General features: G+C 32.9%; 1 protein-coding gene and 1 long non-coding RNA gene across 2 annotated transcripts; both read right to left on the bottom strand.

The window, feature by feature from the left end:
- Positions 1 to 2394: 2394 nt before the first annotated feature.
- On the bottom strand, positions 2395 to 3728 carry LOC117915367. Its single transcript, XR_004651377.1, has 2 exons — positions 3600 to 3728; positions 2395 to 2690 (listed from the first exon to the last, which is right to left on the bottom strand). It is a non-coding gene; the product is annotated as an uncharacterized LOC117915367 (long non-coding RNA).
- Positions 3729 to 6338: 2610 nt separating this feature from the next.
- Positions 6339 to 11744, bottom strand: LOC117915028 (protein ACCELERATED CELL DEATH 6-like). Its single transcript, XM_034830577.1, has 3 exons — positions 11646 to 11744; positions 10842 to 11066; positions 6339 to 6948 (listed from the first exon to the last, which is right to left on the bottom strand). The coding sequence occupies exons 1-3, from the start codon at positions 11733 to 11735 to the stop codon at positions 6604 to 6606; spliced, it is 660 nt and encodes a 219-aa protein (XP_034686468.1). The 5' UTR covers positions 11736 to 11744; the 3' UTR covers positions 6339 to 6603.
- Positions 11745 to 19040: the final 7296 nt, after the last annotated feature.

Here is a 19040-nt window from a genome sequence, read left to right as displayed (position 1 = left end):
TTCTATTCTCCCATGTTTCCCATTATTGCTACCTTCTAACTCCGTGTAAGATAGCTATAATGTTTGGGAGGAAATGATGAGTTCAAGGCATTGGAATCCTTGTTTTGTGAGGCATTTCCATAATTAGGAGATGGAGGAGGCACTTAATAGAGAATCACAACACCACACAAGTCAAAACATAAGAGCTTGTTTGGGAACATTTTGAAAACAGTTCTTTAAAAATGGATTTTGAGAGTAGTTTTAAAAACAGTTTTTTAATATTTTGTAGAACAAATATTTATTTGAGAATGTAAAATGTTCTCAACTTGTTTTTTATATTTCCAAATATTTACTAAAAATAACTTTTATTTATACTGTATTATTTTCGATCATTCTCCATATTTATAGAGTTAAGTTTTAAAACAAGTGAAAACAATCAAATATTCTCATAAAACATCTTATTTTCGGAACAAATTCTCAAAAACTATTTTTTATCATAAAATTATCAAATGTGTTTTCAAGTCTGAAAAATAGTCTTCTATTTTTAAAAAACAAAAAATTACTTTAAAAAAACAGTTCCCAATTATGCTCTCTCATCTGCCACAACCAAGGAAGTCTTGCCTTCGACTACCTCCCAACCAATACCCTTTACTTCCATAAACCAACCAAACCTGTCTCTACCAACTCTATAACACCATCCCCCACCTACTCACCAAACTTCCCTAAGATGACATCGCTTAAGCAAAGACCCAATGCTTACAGCGTTCAGCTCTTGTCTCTCATTCTATTCCCACTATTCAATGGGAGCCTGAATGCATATTAAGTCGGTATTTTTGAAAGGCATAGGTTATATGCATTCACATCTTTCATATAAATAACTTTAGGTTATGTTTGTTTCTTGGAAAATTTAAAGGAAAATGTAAAAGAAAGAAAATAGAAAGAAAAAGTAAAAGGAAAGAAAAATTGAAAAAAAATACAAAATATGTTTAAATTTAATAAATTATTTTTATTCGTTTCTTTAAATTCATTTTACTTATTTTTCTCTATTATAGCAAGATTAAATACTTTTAAAATAAATAATTTTAAATTAATTTTAATTATATTTGATATTCTTTTATAATTTTTTATAATGAAATCAAACATTAAAAAAACTATTTTCCTTAACAATTTTTTTTTTCTCTAATATTTTTCGGAACCAAACGTAGTTAAATTCTAAGGGCTCTTATGCAGTACATACATTGAGGAAATTAAGTAGAGAAAGTGTGATGTTCACAAATCTACCATGCCAAGCCTGCGGTTGCTCAAGCTCGTCATGCCATATAAACCAGCTTAGAACTAGAATATAAGCTTGAATTGCTCCCACATAAACAGCTAAGAATTCAAGGAACTTCATGTGGCATGCATTCAAGTACTCATTGAGGAAATTAAGGGAAAGCATGAAATGTTCAGGAACTTGCCAACCCAAGCCTATGGTTCCTCAAGCTCATTAGCTACATAAACAAGCTCAAGACTAGCACCTCAGTTTGACTTGCTAGTAGATGAACAATCCTGAAAGAACACATATGGATGTTGATTTCAAATTGTTCATGTTTGGTTCATTTGAAGTCCTAGTGAACAAAGTCAATATTCAAGTTTTGTCGATGTATTTAAAAATAATAATAATTATAATTGTAAAGGAAAAAAAAATGATTAGAGAGAACCAATAGGGATAATAGAATATGTATATATATTTTTTTTATATTTATGTGCTTAGTACCATGGAAATTTAAATATTGTGATCAAAATTATATCTAACGCATATATAACAACTGTGCGAAGAAAAACAGATTTTATTTACAATGTCATATCCATTTCTAGTGTTTGTGTCTATGTATGCATGATTCTACATTCCAATTGTAGGCACAGTCCCGATAGCAGTGTAAAGATATCAGGTGTAGCTGACAGAAGTAATGGGATGCAAACAACAAAGCCATATATGTTGGCTAACAATCTTATAGAATCTGACAGACGGACTAAGGCATGATTTGACCCCAAAATTCCCTACATCAATGTTTTATATTTTTTATGCTTTATATTCAACCTATAGACATAATTTACTAGGTATTTAGGTTTTTTTTTTTTTTTTTTGTTCTTTTTCAGTCATTTAAACCTATAGACAATCATATTATGAGAAATGCTAACATATGAAGAAACTATTCATGGGGTTGCATAGACACACAGTTATCTACTGCTACTGGAATGGATAAATCTTCTATGGTTCACCACCATGATGAGCAGGGAATCCTCACAATCCCATTCCAACCCAAGTTCAGATTCATGCTCAACTCTAATTTTCAGTATCTCACTATCCATTTTCTGCAAGGTATGTGTATCATACACTTCATCAAATCCTATTTTACCACACTAATAAGAATATAAAAAAATATATATTCTTCAAGAAAAGAAATCAAGTTACAAATAATTGGCATTTTTTTAAAATGTGGTAACTAACAAGCCTTCATGGCAAGGTGCTCCATTGAAAATTTGCACCTGTATATGAAACCAGATGATCCATTTACACAAAAAGGTTTCTAACTTACAGTCAGGATGTCAGATTATGTATCAATAAATCCTGGAGATAGAATGATCCTTAGAAGCTCCTTCAAATTAGCCAATACATGGCGTGGCCCTAAACTCTTTACACCAATGAAATTCAGCAGCTGCTCTAAATCCTGCAATCAGTAAAGAAAGAAGTTGCAGCACTCGGACAAGGCATGTAAGAGAATACTGAAAAGGCAGATAAGTACTAGGATTCTACACTAGAGAATTAGAAGTTCAATTGATCAATGAGACTTCAAGAAAAAAGGAACATTTGTGGTTAAAAGTTCTAATTGAAATTTGAAATCATAAATTCAGAAATTGAACAACCCATTTGGCGCTCCTCCGTCAACAAGGGAAGAAAAAGGAAATTGAGAGAAGTTCCGAGAGTTAAACTAATCTGTAGAACACATAGAGTAAGATGAACGGGTCTTCAGCATTGATTAAACTGGTTCAGAAAACATTAGTACTGAAAAATTGCAAATCAATTCTGATAAAACTAAAGTTCACAAGATCAATAACAAACTAATTTGCTTCTAAGAGTCCCTTTTGTCTATCCAGGACTTAAAAGGCAAGGACAACCACTACAAGAAATATAGGATATGGTCACATATTTTTAGTAGGGGTCAACAAAATTCATAGCTAAAACTAATATATAGCGTCACAGATAATCTAACCACGTCTAAAGATACTAGTATTGGCGCTAAAATCTCCTCTGTTTCAAGTCTGATAGCTAACTCACTCCTCTGTTTCAAGTGGAGTTGTTGCTAGAGTAATTTTTCAAAGGATTTACAGACATAGGTCACTACAATTTCAAGGTATAATTTCTTTGCTTTGTTGTTGTTGTTGTTAGATCTAAATCCTTTATACAATTTGATTGTTAGATCTAGACCATTTCTTTCTCATCATCTATTTGTTTGGAGCATTTTGCACTTTTTAATCGGAAATTATAGAAACTTTATATCAAATCAGGGAAAAGTAGTTTTAAAATAGGAGTAGCAAAGACCTAGAGCTGAAGAAAAAATAAGGGTAAGTGTGAGTACTTGTTTCCAAAGAAGCTGTGGAGGTTGATGATGAGTTCATCTTCTTTATCAGTAAAGTTTCCTCTCTTCATATTAGGCCTGAGATAGTTTATCCACCTAAGCCTGCAACTCCTCTCACATCTCAGCAACCCTGAAGACCAAGTTGGATATGCTCATACCAGAGACATTATTATTGTTTTTACTTGTTAAGGAATTGACAATGTTGAATGAATATATGTTATGGGTGTTATTATTTACTTTTAAATCTTCTTGCTGTAGACCAAGAAATTTGACATATCGGTTGGAATCAGTAGCTACATAAATTTCAAATCAGTTATCAATTTCTAAGCCTAAAATAATTGATTATTGAATTGACAACAGAGAATGCCATCCAAAATGCTTCATGATCGTATCGAAGTAACTCAAAATGCAGTAGCTTATACACTTCCACTTTGGTGTTAAAAGACACGAGTAGGGGATCCCAGAAGAAATGTTTCCTCACCCATTTCCATTCAATATTTTCTTGGGAAGTGACGTGCACTTTGCATGCACTCAAGTTACAACCCTTCCGTGCCTCTTAATACATGTTCTTTACACAGGGAAAATATTGAATACATGTTCAAATATCAGGTTTTGTGATTAACAGAGGCAAAACAGATCCTTATAATCACTATCTTTCCATAGAGATGCAAACTTAGCTACCATTGCAATCTCCTTAAAGCAAGGGCTTGACCATATTGTTATTGGCTTCCCCAACCTTGAGCAAAGTTTGATATAGTTTCTAGAATATTTATATATTGGCAATTCTGTCCTAAAAGTGTGTAATTGAGTATCAGTCATTGCAAGCTCATTCAATCCACTCGGCTATATGGTTCAACATTGCAATATCAGTCATTAACTCAAGGTATCAGCATCGAGCAACATACACAATACAATAGTATTAAAGAAATAACAATCACGGTTCAAAGTTGTGATGGTGGTCATTGACGTAGAGGCTCTCGAGGCATATCAGTCCCGACATCTTAGTTCAATATCAGATGATAATAATTATTATAAATAAATAAATATAATTAAATAAACTTTAAAAATAATAAAATAAAATACAATGAAAGACATTAATGAAAATTTTCATTGTTTGCATATTAAGTTGAAATATTTTCAATGCATCAACATTTTAGTCAACTTTATTCTACACATGCATTTGTGAATTAACCTTCACCCAAAGGATAGCTACACGACTTTTTATTTGTCTATCACCAAGAAGAACTCAATACCTTAAAAGGATCAAAGTTTGCGAGTTAGGAATGGATTTGACGATTAATTTACCTAACAAAAAGTTGTTAGGCACCCCATTAAGTCCCAAAAAAAGTCTTTTGATCTTTGCTAAGTTAATTGAAACAATTTTAATATTTAATTAATTAATTAATTGATAATAGAAAATAAAAAATAAATAATAATAATAATAATAATATTAAAATAAAATTTGATTTTATTATGTGAATGAATAATAATAATAATAATAATAATAATAATAATAATAATAATAAAAGTTTTAAGAACTGATATTAACTTATAAAAAATCGTTTGCAAAAACAATTTTGATTATATTAATCTCAATGAATCAATTGCATCCAAATTTACAATAATTATTAATCTTATTCATATATAATCACAGTTGTATCCATTGACTTTCAACTCAGACAAGTCAATACTTCAATACTCTACATACATCTAAATTATAGTTCCAATTCCACTACAAATTCGATGTAAAAATAAAAGACAGTACAACATGGTTTTAACTTTCCTTGCTTGGGACTCTTCTTTTTCAATATGAATAAGCCCAGAGCGGGTTCTCTCCCCTCTCAGAAAAGAGTTCATCCAAAGATCCAAGAGCCCTCATCTACACATGTGCATTATCTTTTCTTTTAGACCAGACCGCCATTCTCTGATTGTCTGAAGGACCAAGTGCAAGAAGAAATACATATAAAAAAAAAAAGGTAATCTGAGCTGTAAGGAGATTCTTCTAACCATGCCCGAAATCGTACCTCTCCAATTTTGAAAATACTCCAATATAAAGGGGAGGAAAAAGCAAGAGCAGAGGATGCAAGTGAGGAATGAAAGGGCAGAGGAATGTGGTAAAACAGCGTACAAGCCGGTTGCGAAAGCGATGGCCATTGCTCCCATGCCAATCATGGTCAAAATAAAGGCCCAAACCAAGTGCTTTGCAAGGAACTCCTCCCCTTTACGCATGGTCATAAAAAAGTGAAGAAATACAGCGCATAGTGAGGAGACCATGGCTATGGTATCCATCACAACGCTCAGAAAGCTGCCTTCTTTGATAAAATTGCCTTGCCATCATCCTCTTTGTAACCAGTTTATAAAAATTCCGTTGATAAAAAAATGATTGTGTCAAATACATAAAGAAAACAGTTTATAAAAAAAATTGATTTTAAATCAATGACAAAAGCAATTTATAAGAAATTGATGCCATTAATATAAACTTATAAAAAACGTTTTACAACAAATTTGATTTCACTGATATCGATGATTAAAAAGATAGTTCATAAAATTTTGATGTTATTAATTTAACTTATGAAAAATAGTTTGTAACAAATTTGATTTTATTTATGTGAATTAATTATACTAATAATAATAATAATAAAAAGTCTTAAGAAATGAAATGATTAATATTAACTTATAAAAATCATTTGTGATAACAATTTTGATTATATTAATCTCAATGAGTCAACTGCATCCAAATTTACAATAATCACTAATCTTATTCATATATAATCACAGCTCAGACAAGTGAGTACTTCAATACTCTACTTACATCTAAACTATAGTTCCAATTCCAATACAAATTCGATGTGAAAATAAAAGACAGTAGAGCATAGTTTTAACTTCCCTTGCTAAGGACCCTTCTTTTTCAATATGAGTGGGTTCTCTTCCCTCTCAAAAAAGAGCTCATCCAAAGATTCGGGAGCCCTCATCTACACATTTTCTTGTCAAAGTCAAACAGACCTTAAAATGAACACGCATCAAATAAAGAGGATATTTTTTTTCTGAGCCGATAGGTTATTCTTCTAAGTCCAAGCATGCCCGAAATCATACCTCTCCAATTTTGAGAATATTCCAATATAAAGGAGAGGAAAAAGCAAGAGCAGAGGATGCAAGTGATAAATGAAAGGGCAGAGAAATGGGGTAAAATGACGTACAAGCCGGATGCGAAAGTGATGGCCATTGCTCCCATGCCAATCATGGTCAAAATAAAGGCCCAAACCAAGTGCTTTGCAAGGTAATCCTCCTGTTTACGCATGGTCATAAAAAAGTGAAGAAATACAGCGCTCAGTGAGGAGAGCATAGCTATGTGTGGACCCCACACTTTGGCTCATGCGTTTCCCACTCAATGGTGAGCTCGATTTTAATTTGAAAAATGATTTTTTTATTGATTAAGAAAATGACTTGGAGTCGCCACTTATTTTCGTTTTATTTTTGAAAGGGTAAACAAAATAAGAAAGAAAACCCTAAGTGCGACTCCTTATTTTGGAAAAGGTGATCTACGAAAAAAACCAGATCGGGTTCGGGGGTCAGGTTACTTATTGGGAAGGTACGGTAACGACCGTAGCACCCCTCTAAGTCCCTAAAGTCGGGTCTCTACTAATAAAATGAAGTTGACATGGCAATCAATGAGAAAATCAATGAATACTCGAAGCGATCATGCACATATGGGAATCAAAACATGTATAAAGAATGAACAAAATATGAGTGGATACGTACCTGGTCCTCCAGTCGCGAATGCGCTATCATGGAACAGGATTAGTGAATCATGAATAGATAAAATTATGCGCATGTTAAGGAACAGAATAAATCAAACAAGCATGGTAAATCAATCAATCAATCAATCAATTAGTCATAAAATCACATATGCGGGGCCCCCACCAAAGCCCGATTGATCTTGCCTGAATTAATCTCGCGAAACCCATTATTTCGGAATTATGAAGATTCATCATTCTTACTTGTGTAAAAAATCAAAAGAAATAGAACATTATTTAAAAATCGAAGTGGAATTAAAGTTATTCGAGAGAAAACTAGATTTTTGAGATTTATTTGAAAATTAGAGTCTCGAAAATTATTTGAAGATTGGAGTCTTGAAAAATTAAATTTAAGAATTGGAATTTTGGATATTAAATTTGAAAGAAATTAGAATTTTGAAAATCGGAAATTAAGTTCAGAAATTGGAATTTTGAATAATTGTTTAAAATGGAATTTCAAAATAAATAACTAAAATAATAATAATTAAATAGATTAATGTGAATTTTGGAACTTTGGAATTATGAATTAAATCGGGAGTCGGAAATTTTAATGAATTATTTAAAATGAAATTTTAGAATAAATAAATAAAATAATAATAATTAAATAGATTAATGTGAATGTTGGAATTTTGGAATTAGCGGAAGTGGAAACTTTAACGAATTGTTTAAAAATGGAATTTTAGAATAAATAAATAAAATAATAATAATTAAATAAATTAATGTGAATATTGGAATTTTCAGAAATAGAAATTTAATTCGGAAATTGAAAGTTTTAAGCGAACTATTTAAAATGGAATTTTAGAATAAATAAATAAAATAAACTAATTAAATAGATTAATGTGAATATTGGAATTTTTGGAATTAGAAATTAAAATCGGAAGTGGAAATTTTAATGAATTGTTTAAAATGGAATTTTAGAATAAATAAATAAAATAATAATAATTAAATAAAAATAATAAGGATTAAATAAATAAATGTGGAAATTGGAATTCCGAAAATTAGAAATCGAATTTAGAAATCGGGATTTTGAAGAATTACTTGATGATAGAATTTTAAATAAATAAATAATAATAATAATAATAATAATAACAAGAATAATGATTGAATAAATAAATATGGAAATTAGAATTCCGGAAATTAGGAAATTGAGTTTGGAAATCGGGGTTTTGAGGAATTGCTTGATGATAGAATTTTAAATAAATAAATAAAATAATGATGATTTGAATAAATTGATGTGAGGATTTAAAATTTCAGAAATTGGAATTTAAATTTAGAAATTAGAATTTTGAAAGATTATTTTAAAGATTAAATTTTTAAAAATGAGCAAATGAATAAATAACGATGATTAAATAAATTAATGTGAGAATTAAAATTTCGGAATTTGGAATTTTAAATTTAGAAATCGGAATTTTGAAATATTATTTAAAGATTGAATTTTAAAAATGAACAAATGAATAAATATCGATGATTAAATAAATTAATGTGAGAATTAAAATTTCGGAATTTGGAATTTTAAATTTAGGAATCGGAATTTTGAAATATTATTTAAAGATTGAATTTTAAAAATGAACAAATGAATAAATATCGATGATTAAATAAATTGATGTGAGAATTAAAATTTCGGAATTTGGAATTTTAAGATTATTTGAAGATGATATTTTTAAAAAAGGATGAAATTCGGAATTATGGAACTTTTGGGATATTAGAATTAAAAATTGAATTTTGGGAAAACTAAATTTATAGTTATAGTTCTAGAAAATTATTTCGAGAATTAAATTTTGAAGAATTAAAATTAAAATATTGGAATTTTGGAAAATTGAATTTCAGATCTGAAGTTTCGTAAGCTGAATTTAAAAATCGCATTTTACGAGATTATTTCGAAAAGGGTACGTGTATATATATATATTCTTAAATAAAATAATTAACAAATAAATAAATAAATAAATAAAATAAATGAATGAATTCGGAATGTTGAGATTTTTAAAAGAATTATTTGATAACAGAACTTTCAAAAAATGAAATTTTTGACATGAAAAAAAATGGAATTAAGAAGATGGCACCTAGGAGAAAAAGAGAAAAGAACTAATAATAAACACCCTTGAGGCCTACGGGACCTATGCCACTAATGAATAAAAAAATAATAAACTCATGTCTTTGACTTTTATTCACCAATTTCTTTAAACATGCCATCAAAACAAAAGGGCTCCAGCAAATATTTGCTCGTTATCACTATTGCTCTAACCTGAACTCAAAGAATAAATTTGAGTTCCCTAAACATCAAATAGAGGTTGCCGGTCAAAACTAGGTTCATTAACCAGTCCAAAGAATACTCTCACTGAATAATGCCCCCTGGGGCACCCTATTGATAATGCAGAAATTTTCAGGACCTCCAGATGGAGGAAAATAACGGAGAGTTTTAGGAGGAGGAGAGACGAGACCAGGAATTATTGCATTAACATTTCAAGAACCATCTGAAAAAAATGAGACTACTGTTCGGAGACGACAGCACTCCTCTGTCGTCCGCATCCTCGGCAGCCGCGACAGCCACCGGAAACCAGTTCACGTTCCGCGCCCTCTCGGATCCATCTGATGAACTATGTTCAGACATCAGATTATCAGCGAGCCACGGGAAGCGAAACTGCGAAGAAGGATGGTGGCGAGAAACAGGGAGAAATAAAGAAAAACAGAGTATGTGCATAAAAATATAATATCATTAAATTTGACTCCACTTTACCAAGGTAAAAGAGGGCTTATCAAACAGAATGGTGAGAGGGTTCGAGCGATCTCGACAAACAAGCAAATGGTATAGCCATTACACAGCTCATATATAGCATGGTCATCATACGGCTCATATGGGGAAAACAGGGACCAAGCAATACATGGAATGAGGAGCAGATTTAACACATTAAATAATCCGAACAAGCATCCAAAAATCATAAAGAGTTAAGGTATGGCTGAAAATAGAACAAAATGAGTTAAAAATGGAGAACCTAAGGTGCGAAATAATCAAACCTGAGCGATTCCTCCCTTGCTCTTCTCTTACAGTTTTCTTGAAAGGCTTCTCTCCAGCTGAAATGAGCAAGGAGATTGCTGCGTTTCTCCTCCCCTGTCCAACGCCTCCCCAAGCTGAAGGATCCCCCTTTTCTTTTTTTCCTTCCACCTCCTTCTCCTCTTCCTCAGCAAGCCACTGAAAATATCTCCTCTGTCACCCCTGCAGCCCTAGCTCCTCTGTTCCCTTACACCGTCACCTCAAGTTCTTTGGGTTGCTCAAGAACAGCTCACCCATCATCCTCTTTGGCTGCCCGAGAAACGGCTCCTTCTCATCAGCCGCTTTCCTTCACTTCCCATCCCCCATTTAGCTGCTCGAGAACGGCTTCGAGGTGGCTAGGAGAGATAATCAAATAATAATAATAAAAAAACGAACACCCTTTGAGGGGGTCTACAATATGGTATCCGCCACAACAAATGCTCTGAAAGCTGCTTTCTTTGATAAAATTGCCTTGCCATTATCATCTTTGTAACCACCGGGCAAGGTGAAACCCGCAGCAAAAGTTACTGTTGTTATAAGCGCAGAAACTATCAAATGGTTTTGGCCTTGTTCTCGTAATGCAGCGATGCATTTCTCGTTGTGCTCTTTGCTTTCTTCATCATCTATCAATTGCTTCATTATATCCTGAAATTGAATAAGAGGAACATTGCAAATTAACTCAACTGATGAATCAATTTTTGTCACATTCAGTCACTCATTGCTGGGTAAAAAAAGCCATTGAAAATCTGATACAAATGATAAATGCATCTAACTTAAATACAATAGCAAATCAAGCTTATTTATTCCAAAAGATTGAGGTTAATGGAGTTATTTGTTTGCTCTAAACCTTCCTAATAAAAATAGTATGATGAGTACCAATTTACTTAAATTTCAACACCAATATAAATTATTAAATAAATCCAATGAATTTATCTTTTAACTCATAGATGTTTTGCAATTATATATCTTAATTTTGACAAAAAGGATAAACAAGAGTCTTATTAACAATAATAAATTCTGGTATCGGGATCTTATTCCTGGCATTAGTCAATTGGCTTCAGATGAAAGGATGGTAAGTTTGGGTTCAAGGAATCCAAACATATTTAAAAGTAACAAAACATAGCATATTTCAAAGAAAATATATCTTTTCATTCAAATGAGCACATGCAGTTTGAGACGAGCATTTTCCAAAATACATATAACTGAAGTTATGTGGAGCCTTACCTTTTCCTCTCCCCACAAAATCATGTTGCAGGCTGTCATGGACTCTCCGTATTCTCTCTCTCTCTCTCTCTCTCTCTCTCTCTCCCTCATCTTTTTCCAACGCAAAGATTTATCTTCAGGCATAACATTCTCGAAGTACTCTAGAATCTGATCCATCAAACATAACCAACCTTTAATTAAATACATCAAATCAATATTATTTATTCCAAGAGATACAAGGTTAATCAAGTCATTTGTTTGTTCTAGAACTTCTTAATAAAAATAGTATGATGAGTGTCAATTTATTTAAATTTGAACGTCAACATAAATTATTCAATAAAAATCCAATCAATTTAGAAACAAGGAAAAAACTCTAACTTTCCTTTCATTTTTATTTTTATTTTTAAACTCTCACAAGTTTTGGAATAGATGTTCTACAGTTATCTCGACAAGAAAGATAAACAAGAGTCTTGTTAATAACAATAATAATAGTAGTAGTAGGAGGAGGTAAAAGATAAATTAGAAAAAGAATCATGCACCCTTATTGTCATTCCATGAGGGTAAGAAAAAAAAAACAAAACAAAAGAAGACAAACTAAAATTTTATTAATTCTTTATCTAATTCATCCACTACTACTTTAAAATGTGATAAAAATAGTTAAAATGTGGAAAGGCAAAAAAAATTTCTTGATGCTATTTTTGGTTCTTGAGAAATCTTAAGACTATTTTGGTCATCGAAAACCAAAAAAAAAAAAAATGCAAAAACAATTCCATGAGGCTATGTTTATTTCTAAAAAAAATGTGAGAGAAAATATCAAGAAAAGAAAATAAAGAAGAAAAATAGAATGAAATAAACACAGTCTTAGTGTTTTTCATGAACAAAATATAGTATGAGAAGAATCCATGAAAATATATAAAATAAAAAATGGAAAAAATAAAATAGTTTCCTTAGAAAAAGTGGAAATTTTTTGGAAAGAGCGCATTTATCAAGAATTTAATTTTTTCTCAACTTTTTTATGAGCAATAAAATAAAAGAAAATCTTATAAATTGTTCTTATCTTTTTCCTTTTCCTTTCCTCAAATTAATCTTAAACAACATTTGATTTTGGAAAGTAAGGGAAAAAAAAAATTAAGAAAAATGGTTTTTTTTTCTAACATTTGGATACAAGTGAAAATATGATAAGAAAAACATTATTAAAGAAAGATATTAACGATTTTTCTTCCCATTTTCATTTTTTTATGAAAAAAAAAAATTATGCTAAGTACATTCCTCTTAAATTTAAATTTCTTTTGCTTAATTTTTCAATGAACAATGAAAAGAAAGAAACATTTTATAATTATTTTCCTCTATTTCCTTCTTTTCCTTTTCTCTATTATTCTATCTTGAAACTTTGGAGAGAAGAAAATAAAAAACTAGCTAATGCTTCGGTGATGGATCTTATTCCCAACATGAGTCGATTGGATATGGATGAAAGGATGGTAAGTTTAGGTTGAAGGAATAATTCTTACTAATAAGATTCATACTAATAACAATAACAACGATGACAATAATGACAAGTTAAAGATTAAAAGAAAAAGAATCACCCTCATACTCCTTTATTTTGACCTTTTTTTTTCATTTATGAGGTATACGTAATAATTCCAAAGGGAAAAATGAAAAAAAAAAAGACAATAAAATTTATTCTTTATCCTACATATATTCACCTTCTAGTATTTCAAAATGTTACAAAAAAAAGATAAAAAAGCTATGGAAAAGGAAATATCTTCTTGATGTTATGTTTGGCTATGAGAAGTGTTAGGACTATATCTGCTTCATGAGAAATGATATGGAAAAAAAGGCTAAGGTTATGTTTGATTCCTGTAAAATTTGAGAAAAAATGGCAAAGAAAGATGATAGAGAAGAAAAATAGAAGGAAAAAAAGTGAAAAAAAGAAATTTAAAATTGATAAATTATTTTTACATGGTTCTTCAAATTGATCATTTCACTTTATTTTATTTTTCATATAAAAATTGAATAATTTGAAAATGTGTAAGTTTTTAATAATTTTAATTATATTTAATTTTCTTTCTTATTTTTTATTGTATACAAAATATGATAGAGTTATTCTTTTTAGTATTTTTTTTTCCTTAATTTTTTTCTAGAATAAACTAGAGCCTAAGAAATTGATATTCATATATTTGAATACCCTGGAAAAAAAATATAAGACAATACAAGAAAATAATAAAAGATTTCCCTTTCTACCTTCCTTAGAAAAAAATGGGGAAAACTTAGGAAAAGTGCATGTGTCAACAATTTAATTTTTGTTCCTTTAATCCTAGCTTAGGACTTTTTATATTTATTGGACTTATACTCTATTGAAGATTTAAGGTTATTGTAGGGTCAATGATTCATTCCCAATTGGTGTCTCAGCTGATTCGTGTCCAGCTGGTATCCCTTGATTGTGGTTCTCAGGGAGTAATCAACAAAATTTATAACCTATTACACCATGTACTATGATAGCCTTAGCTAGCATAGCATAGTGGCTTTAGGGTCGTTCATTGGGAAGGGTTTTCAACTCACAACTGATATCAATTCAGAGTTAAATTGGTGCTTTTTCATTTCAAGGTTAGCTTAAGAAATAAAACACAAACTTTGGTTAAATGAAGTTTCGTTTAAAGCTAACTAAAAAGAAAGTAATGGAAATTATTTATGAAGAAAAACATTCCTTGGAGGTTTAGGTTCACAGGGGAGGTTTCTTATGCAAAAATAGAGCTCTGGTCATTTGGTTCATTTTCTCGCATTAGAGAATTAACATATAGTCGATTCTCTAACCGGTGTTGTACAGATGTATCCTTTAAATGGATTTCAGCTCTAATTCCCTCTCACTAATGCAATTTGCAATGGCTCGTGTCTCTCACCTAGCATTTGCCATTCAAGGTGATCTTTAACTTTGGACTTCCCTTCTCAAGCTCGCAAGAGATAACTAATGGATATCTCCTTGGAGTCCAAAAGCTTACCAAGTGTTGGCAATTCTAGAAAATCCTACCTTTAAGTCACTTCCCAAAAGCTTGCAAGAGGTAAACTAGTGCATCTCCATGAATGGAGATCACTTGCCTTACCAAGTGTTGGCTCAAGTGAATTGAAGGTGTTTTAAGTTAACTAAAAACATAGAAATCATTAAAGGATCGCACTTTCTCTTCATTAATGGCTGAAACCACAAAACTACTAATTCTTGCTCTTGGAACCTTTCCCGGCAACCTTAGCTCTAAGGAACTAAAAGTCTAGCCACTCATTCTCTGAGGAAACTTCCTTAGAGCTTGTTTGGCTAGTAAGAAAAATTAACGAGAAAACACAAATATATATATGAAAAGCAGAGCAAGTGCTCTGTAGAGATATTACTTATACAAAAGGTTGTCTCTGAGAACAAGCTCCCCAGAATGTTACATTATCCCCGCGTAAAGGAAATTACAAACTATATATATCAGAGGTTATTCACTCCTCTGTTCTTACTTAAAGACTAAGGAATCTTATGATAGGTGGGTTACAAGGAGACTTTGGGGATTTAGACATCAAATATCTAAAGAAAAATATCCCAAAATATCTCAAAATGTCGGTCGGAAATATCAGGAAGCTTCAGGAGAACACTGCAGTTGTGCATAGCTATTGCACAGATGGCTGCAAAATGGATCCGGCGGATTGCTAGTGTTGGACGAGCCAAGCTGTCCGGAGAATCTGAATTGGCAGCTGCGGATGCTCTCCGGGTAAGCGCTATAAGATGATCTGGACATGTCTGTCCGGGGAAGTTAAAACGCCTCCTCTCCCATCCGGCGCCAAGAGCTGAATGTGAATTATCCGGAGAAGATGGAACATCGGTTGGACAGAATTCCTACCCGGGTGGAATGAGCTATGCCTGCGCCTCGCAATGCTATCCGGCGCAACTCCATCCGGATTCCCCAAGAGGACAAATGGCGGCGCTCCCCTATCCGGACTCCCCAAGAGGACATGCGCCGCAATGCTATCCGGATATGTGGTCCGGATGGAAAAACATTGACTAAAGTGAGCAAGCCTTGCCACAGCCCACGTTTCGCCGTCATCCGATGGTGTGTCCGGACGCCCTTTCCGGACATCTTTTGTCATGGATTCCAAAGAACTCTCCTCAATCTCTGATTGCTTTGGTGATAAAAAAGCTATCAAAACACCAAAACTTAACACAAATTTGATTAGAATTGATTGCAAGGGTCCTTAACATGCTAATTGAGTTAAAAGGTGATAACTACTACTCAAAAGTGTTTATAAGAGTTAATTACAATCTATGAAATAACTCTTTTTGAGTAGTAATCACTCCCCCCAACCGACATATTGCTAGTCCCTTAGCAATGAAGGAGAAAAAAATAAAAATAAACAGTACTATAATTTACAACATCATGCTGATAAAAAAAAAAATAATTTTCAAGTGGCATGATGATCTAACTCTCACATGGAACATTAAAGAAATAAAAACTCAAACTTCAACAAGAGTTATCAAATAACTTGTCTAATCACAATTCTTAAAGAGAAGACATTATGCAAATTTAAACTTTAAAAGAGTTTCCACTCCCAAATGGTCAAACCTTACTCTTCCACAAAAATCTATGTGTTATTTATTAGTTTCCGAATATAGTATGTTGAACTAATCTCTCCCCCCAACCTAGTTATTTTTCAAAGCTTAGCAAACTGATCAACCTCCAATAGGCTAAGAACGCACCTCTTGGTTCACAATTTTTTTTTTCATTGTAGGAGTACAAGGCTAAATGTATTCTTTTCTAAATTGTCCATGTAACGGGGGTCCATCGATGACTCCCAACCAATTAAGGTTTAGGGCATCAAGCTTTAAGGATCTTTCAACCATTAACTCCTCGGATTTTACCCCGGACTTTTGAGAATGAATTTTAATGCCCAAGCACCTACAGTATGTTAAACTCCACCTATTCACCCTTGTAACGAGCATTGAGGTCGGTGACTCCCAACCAATGAAGGCTTAGGGCACCAGGTTTTAAAGATTTTCACCATATACCCCTCAGACCTTGCTCGGGTTTCAAGGCAAGCAAACATTTTTTTCTTTCTTTTTCAAGGCTCATTGGCCTTTTACAAGGTGTCCCAACACTATTAAATGAGGTCAAAGGTACCAAGTCTAAAATTTTCCTAAGTCAAGAGGGAAATAGTTTTTCATCTTATACTTGGAACCTATTGTGCACAGTGTGTGAATAGCTTAAAGTGGAAGAACTAAGGTTGAATTCAATAGAAGCTTCAACAATTCACCAACTTTAGTAAGCATAATACAAACTCTAAGTCAAGTAAAAAAGACAAAAATTCAATTTCTCCCATTTCATTTTGAAAATTTTTCCTTAATAACCATGGAGAGTAGCAAATTTTTTTTTTAAAATTAATCAAAAAGCAACTAAATTACCAAAATAACTTAGCATTAATAACAAAAACTTCCTTCCTCAACTCTCCCCCCAACCAAGCTGAACATTGTCCTCAATGTGATAAAAGCGATTGAAAAATAGGGAGGAAGTGGTACCTCCTGATGAGGCATAGGCTGATCAACAAAAGGAGGGACCTGTGATGGCTCTAATGAGCTGGGAAAGGCATGCTCAGGAGCTGATGTATTGCCTTGATAATGCTGGTTCTGTCTCAGGATGGCAGTGTGCTGGCTTAAGTGGTAAGAATCTACTCCTGATTTAAGTTAGTTACAATTAACATAATTTAAAACCAAAATTACAATCAAATAATTTACAAAACTTAAAAATTAACATATTTAACAAAATTATGGACTTTGGTGAAACCAAGTCCATCTAACCCTTCTCTGATCAGGCTTTTTGTGGCTCAAGGAGGTTGATTTCCTCATTTTCTAGCTTGAACGACTCAATGAATGGCTTGAGGCGATGACCATTGACTCTAAAGGTGTCTATGCCATTGGAATTTAGTAATTCCACCACTCCATTGAGATGTACTTGGTGAATAATGAAAGGACCTATCCACCTTGACTTGAGCTTCCCTGGAAAGATATGGAGCCTTGAGTCATAGAGTAGGAGTCTTTGTCCTTCCCGCAATTCTCTATTGGAGATTAGTTGATCATGCCACTTCTTCATCCTCTGTTTTGCAACTTTGGAATTGATGTAAGCATCATTTCTTAATTCCTCCATCTCATTAAGGTCTAAGCACCTCTTTGCCCCAGCTCTGATCAAGTCCATGTTCAACCTCTTGATTGCCCACCAGGCCTTATATTCAACTTCCACAGGGAGGTGGCAGGCTTTGCCATGGACGAGACGATAGGGGACATGCCAAGAATAGTCTTATAAGTTGTTCTATATGCCCATAATGAATCATGTAGCTTAATAGACCAATCTTTTCTGCTTGTAATCACCACTTTCATCAGTATGTTCTTTATTTCCCTGTTTGCTAGCTCCACTTGCCCGGAAGTTTGAGGATGATAAGGTGTAGCTACTTATGCTTCACTCCATACTTGGCTAATAGGGTTTCAAAAGGTTTGTTGCAAAAATGAGTACCTCCATCATTGATTATGGCCTTGGGCACCCCAAATCTTGAGAAGATGTTCTCCTTAAGAAATTTGAGAACCACCCTGTGATCATTATGTTTACAGGGGATTGCCTCCACCCATTTGGAAACATAGTCCACCCCCACCAATATATAAGAGTTACCAAAAGACATTGGGAAAGGTCCCATGAAGTCAATACCCCATACATCAAAAAGATCAACTATAAGGATGGGGTTCATGGGCATTTGGTTTCTTTTTGTAAGCTTCCCGAGTCTTTGGCATCTATCACAACTCCTACACATGATGTGGGAATCTTTGAAAAGCGATGGCCAAGTAAACCCTGATTGCAAGACCTTCATGGCTGTTTTCTGAGAGGCAAAGTGGCCTCCACAGGCATTCTCATGGCAATGGCTGAGGATCCCTTGTTGCTTTTCTTCAGGAACACACTTCCTTATGATCTGATCTGCATAATACTTGAAAAGGAAGGGCTCTTCCCAATAATAAGCATGAATCTTTGCAAAGAAGTACTTCATGTCTTGCGTTTTCCACTCACTTGGAACTTCACCAGTAACCAAATAGTTAGCAATATGAGCATACCAAGGAGCTTTCTCCAGCAACATTAGTGATTCCTCAGGAAAGTCATCATTAATAGGTAATACATGGGAATTGTGTGCTATAGCCAACCTTGAAAGGTGGTCAGCTACCACATTCTCCACCCCTTTCTTGTCTCTGATTTGGAGATCAAACTCTTGTAACAAAAGAATCCATCTGATCAACCTTGCTTTTGCATCTTGCTTTGTCAATAAATACTTCAAGGCTGAATGGTCAATGAAAACAATGATGAAAGACCCTACCAAATAAGCACGAAACTTGTCTAAAGCAAACACCACAGCTAACAA

The sequence above is a fragment of the Vitis riparia genome, chromosome 5 (assembly GCF_004353265.1).
Source record: "Vitis riparia cultivar Riparia Gloire de Montpellier isolate 1030 chromosome 5, EGFV_Vit.rip_1.0, whole genome shotgun sequence".
NCBI lineage: Eukaryota > Viridiplantae > Streptophyta > Magnoliopsida > Vitales > Vitaceae > Vitis > Vitis riparia.
Note: the sequence above shows the minus strand (reverse complement) of the source record. Positions and strands in the feature narration are given on the sequence as shown.

Excerpts from the sequence above, each read along its gene's own strand:
- LOC117915028 (XM_034830577.1), bottom strand. The coding sequence starts at position 11,735 with ATGAGGGAGAGAGAGAGAGAGAGAGAGAGAGAGAGAGAATACGGAGAG. Across the intron at positions 11,067-11,645 it reads TTTTGTGGGGAGAGGAAAAG|GATATAATGAAGCAATTGAT; the intron begins GTAAGGCTCCAC and ends ATTCAATTTCAG. Across the intron at positions 6,949-10,841 it reads CATTTGTTGTGGCGGATACC|ATAGCTATGCTCTCCTCACT; the intron begins ATATTGTAGACC and ends TGGGGTCCACAC.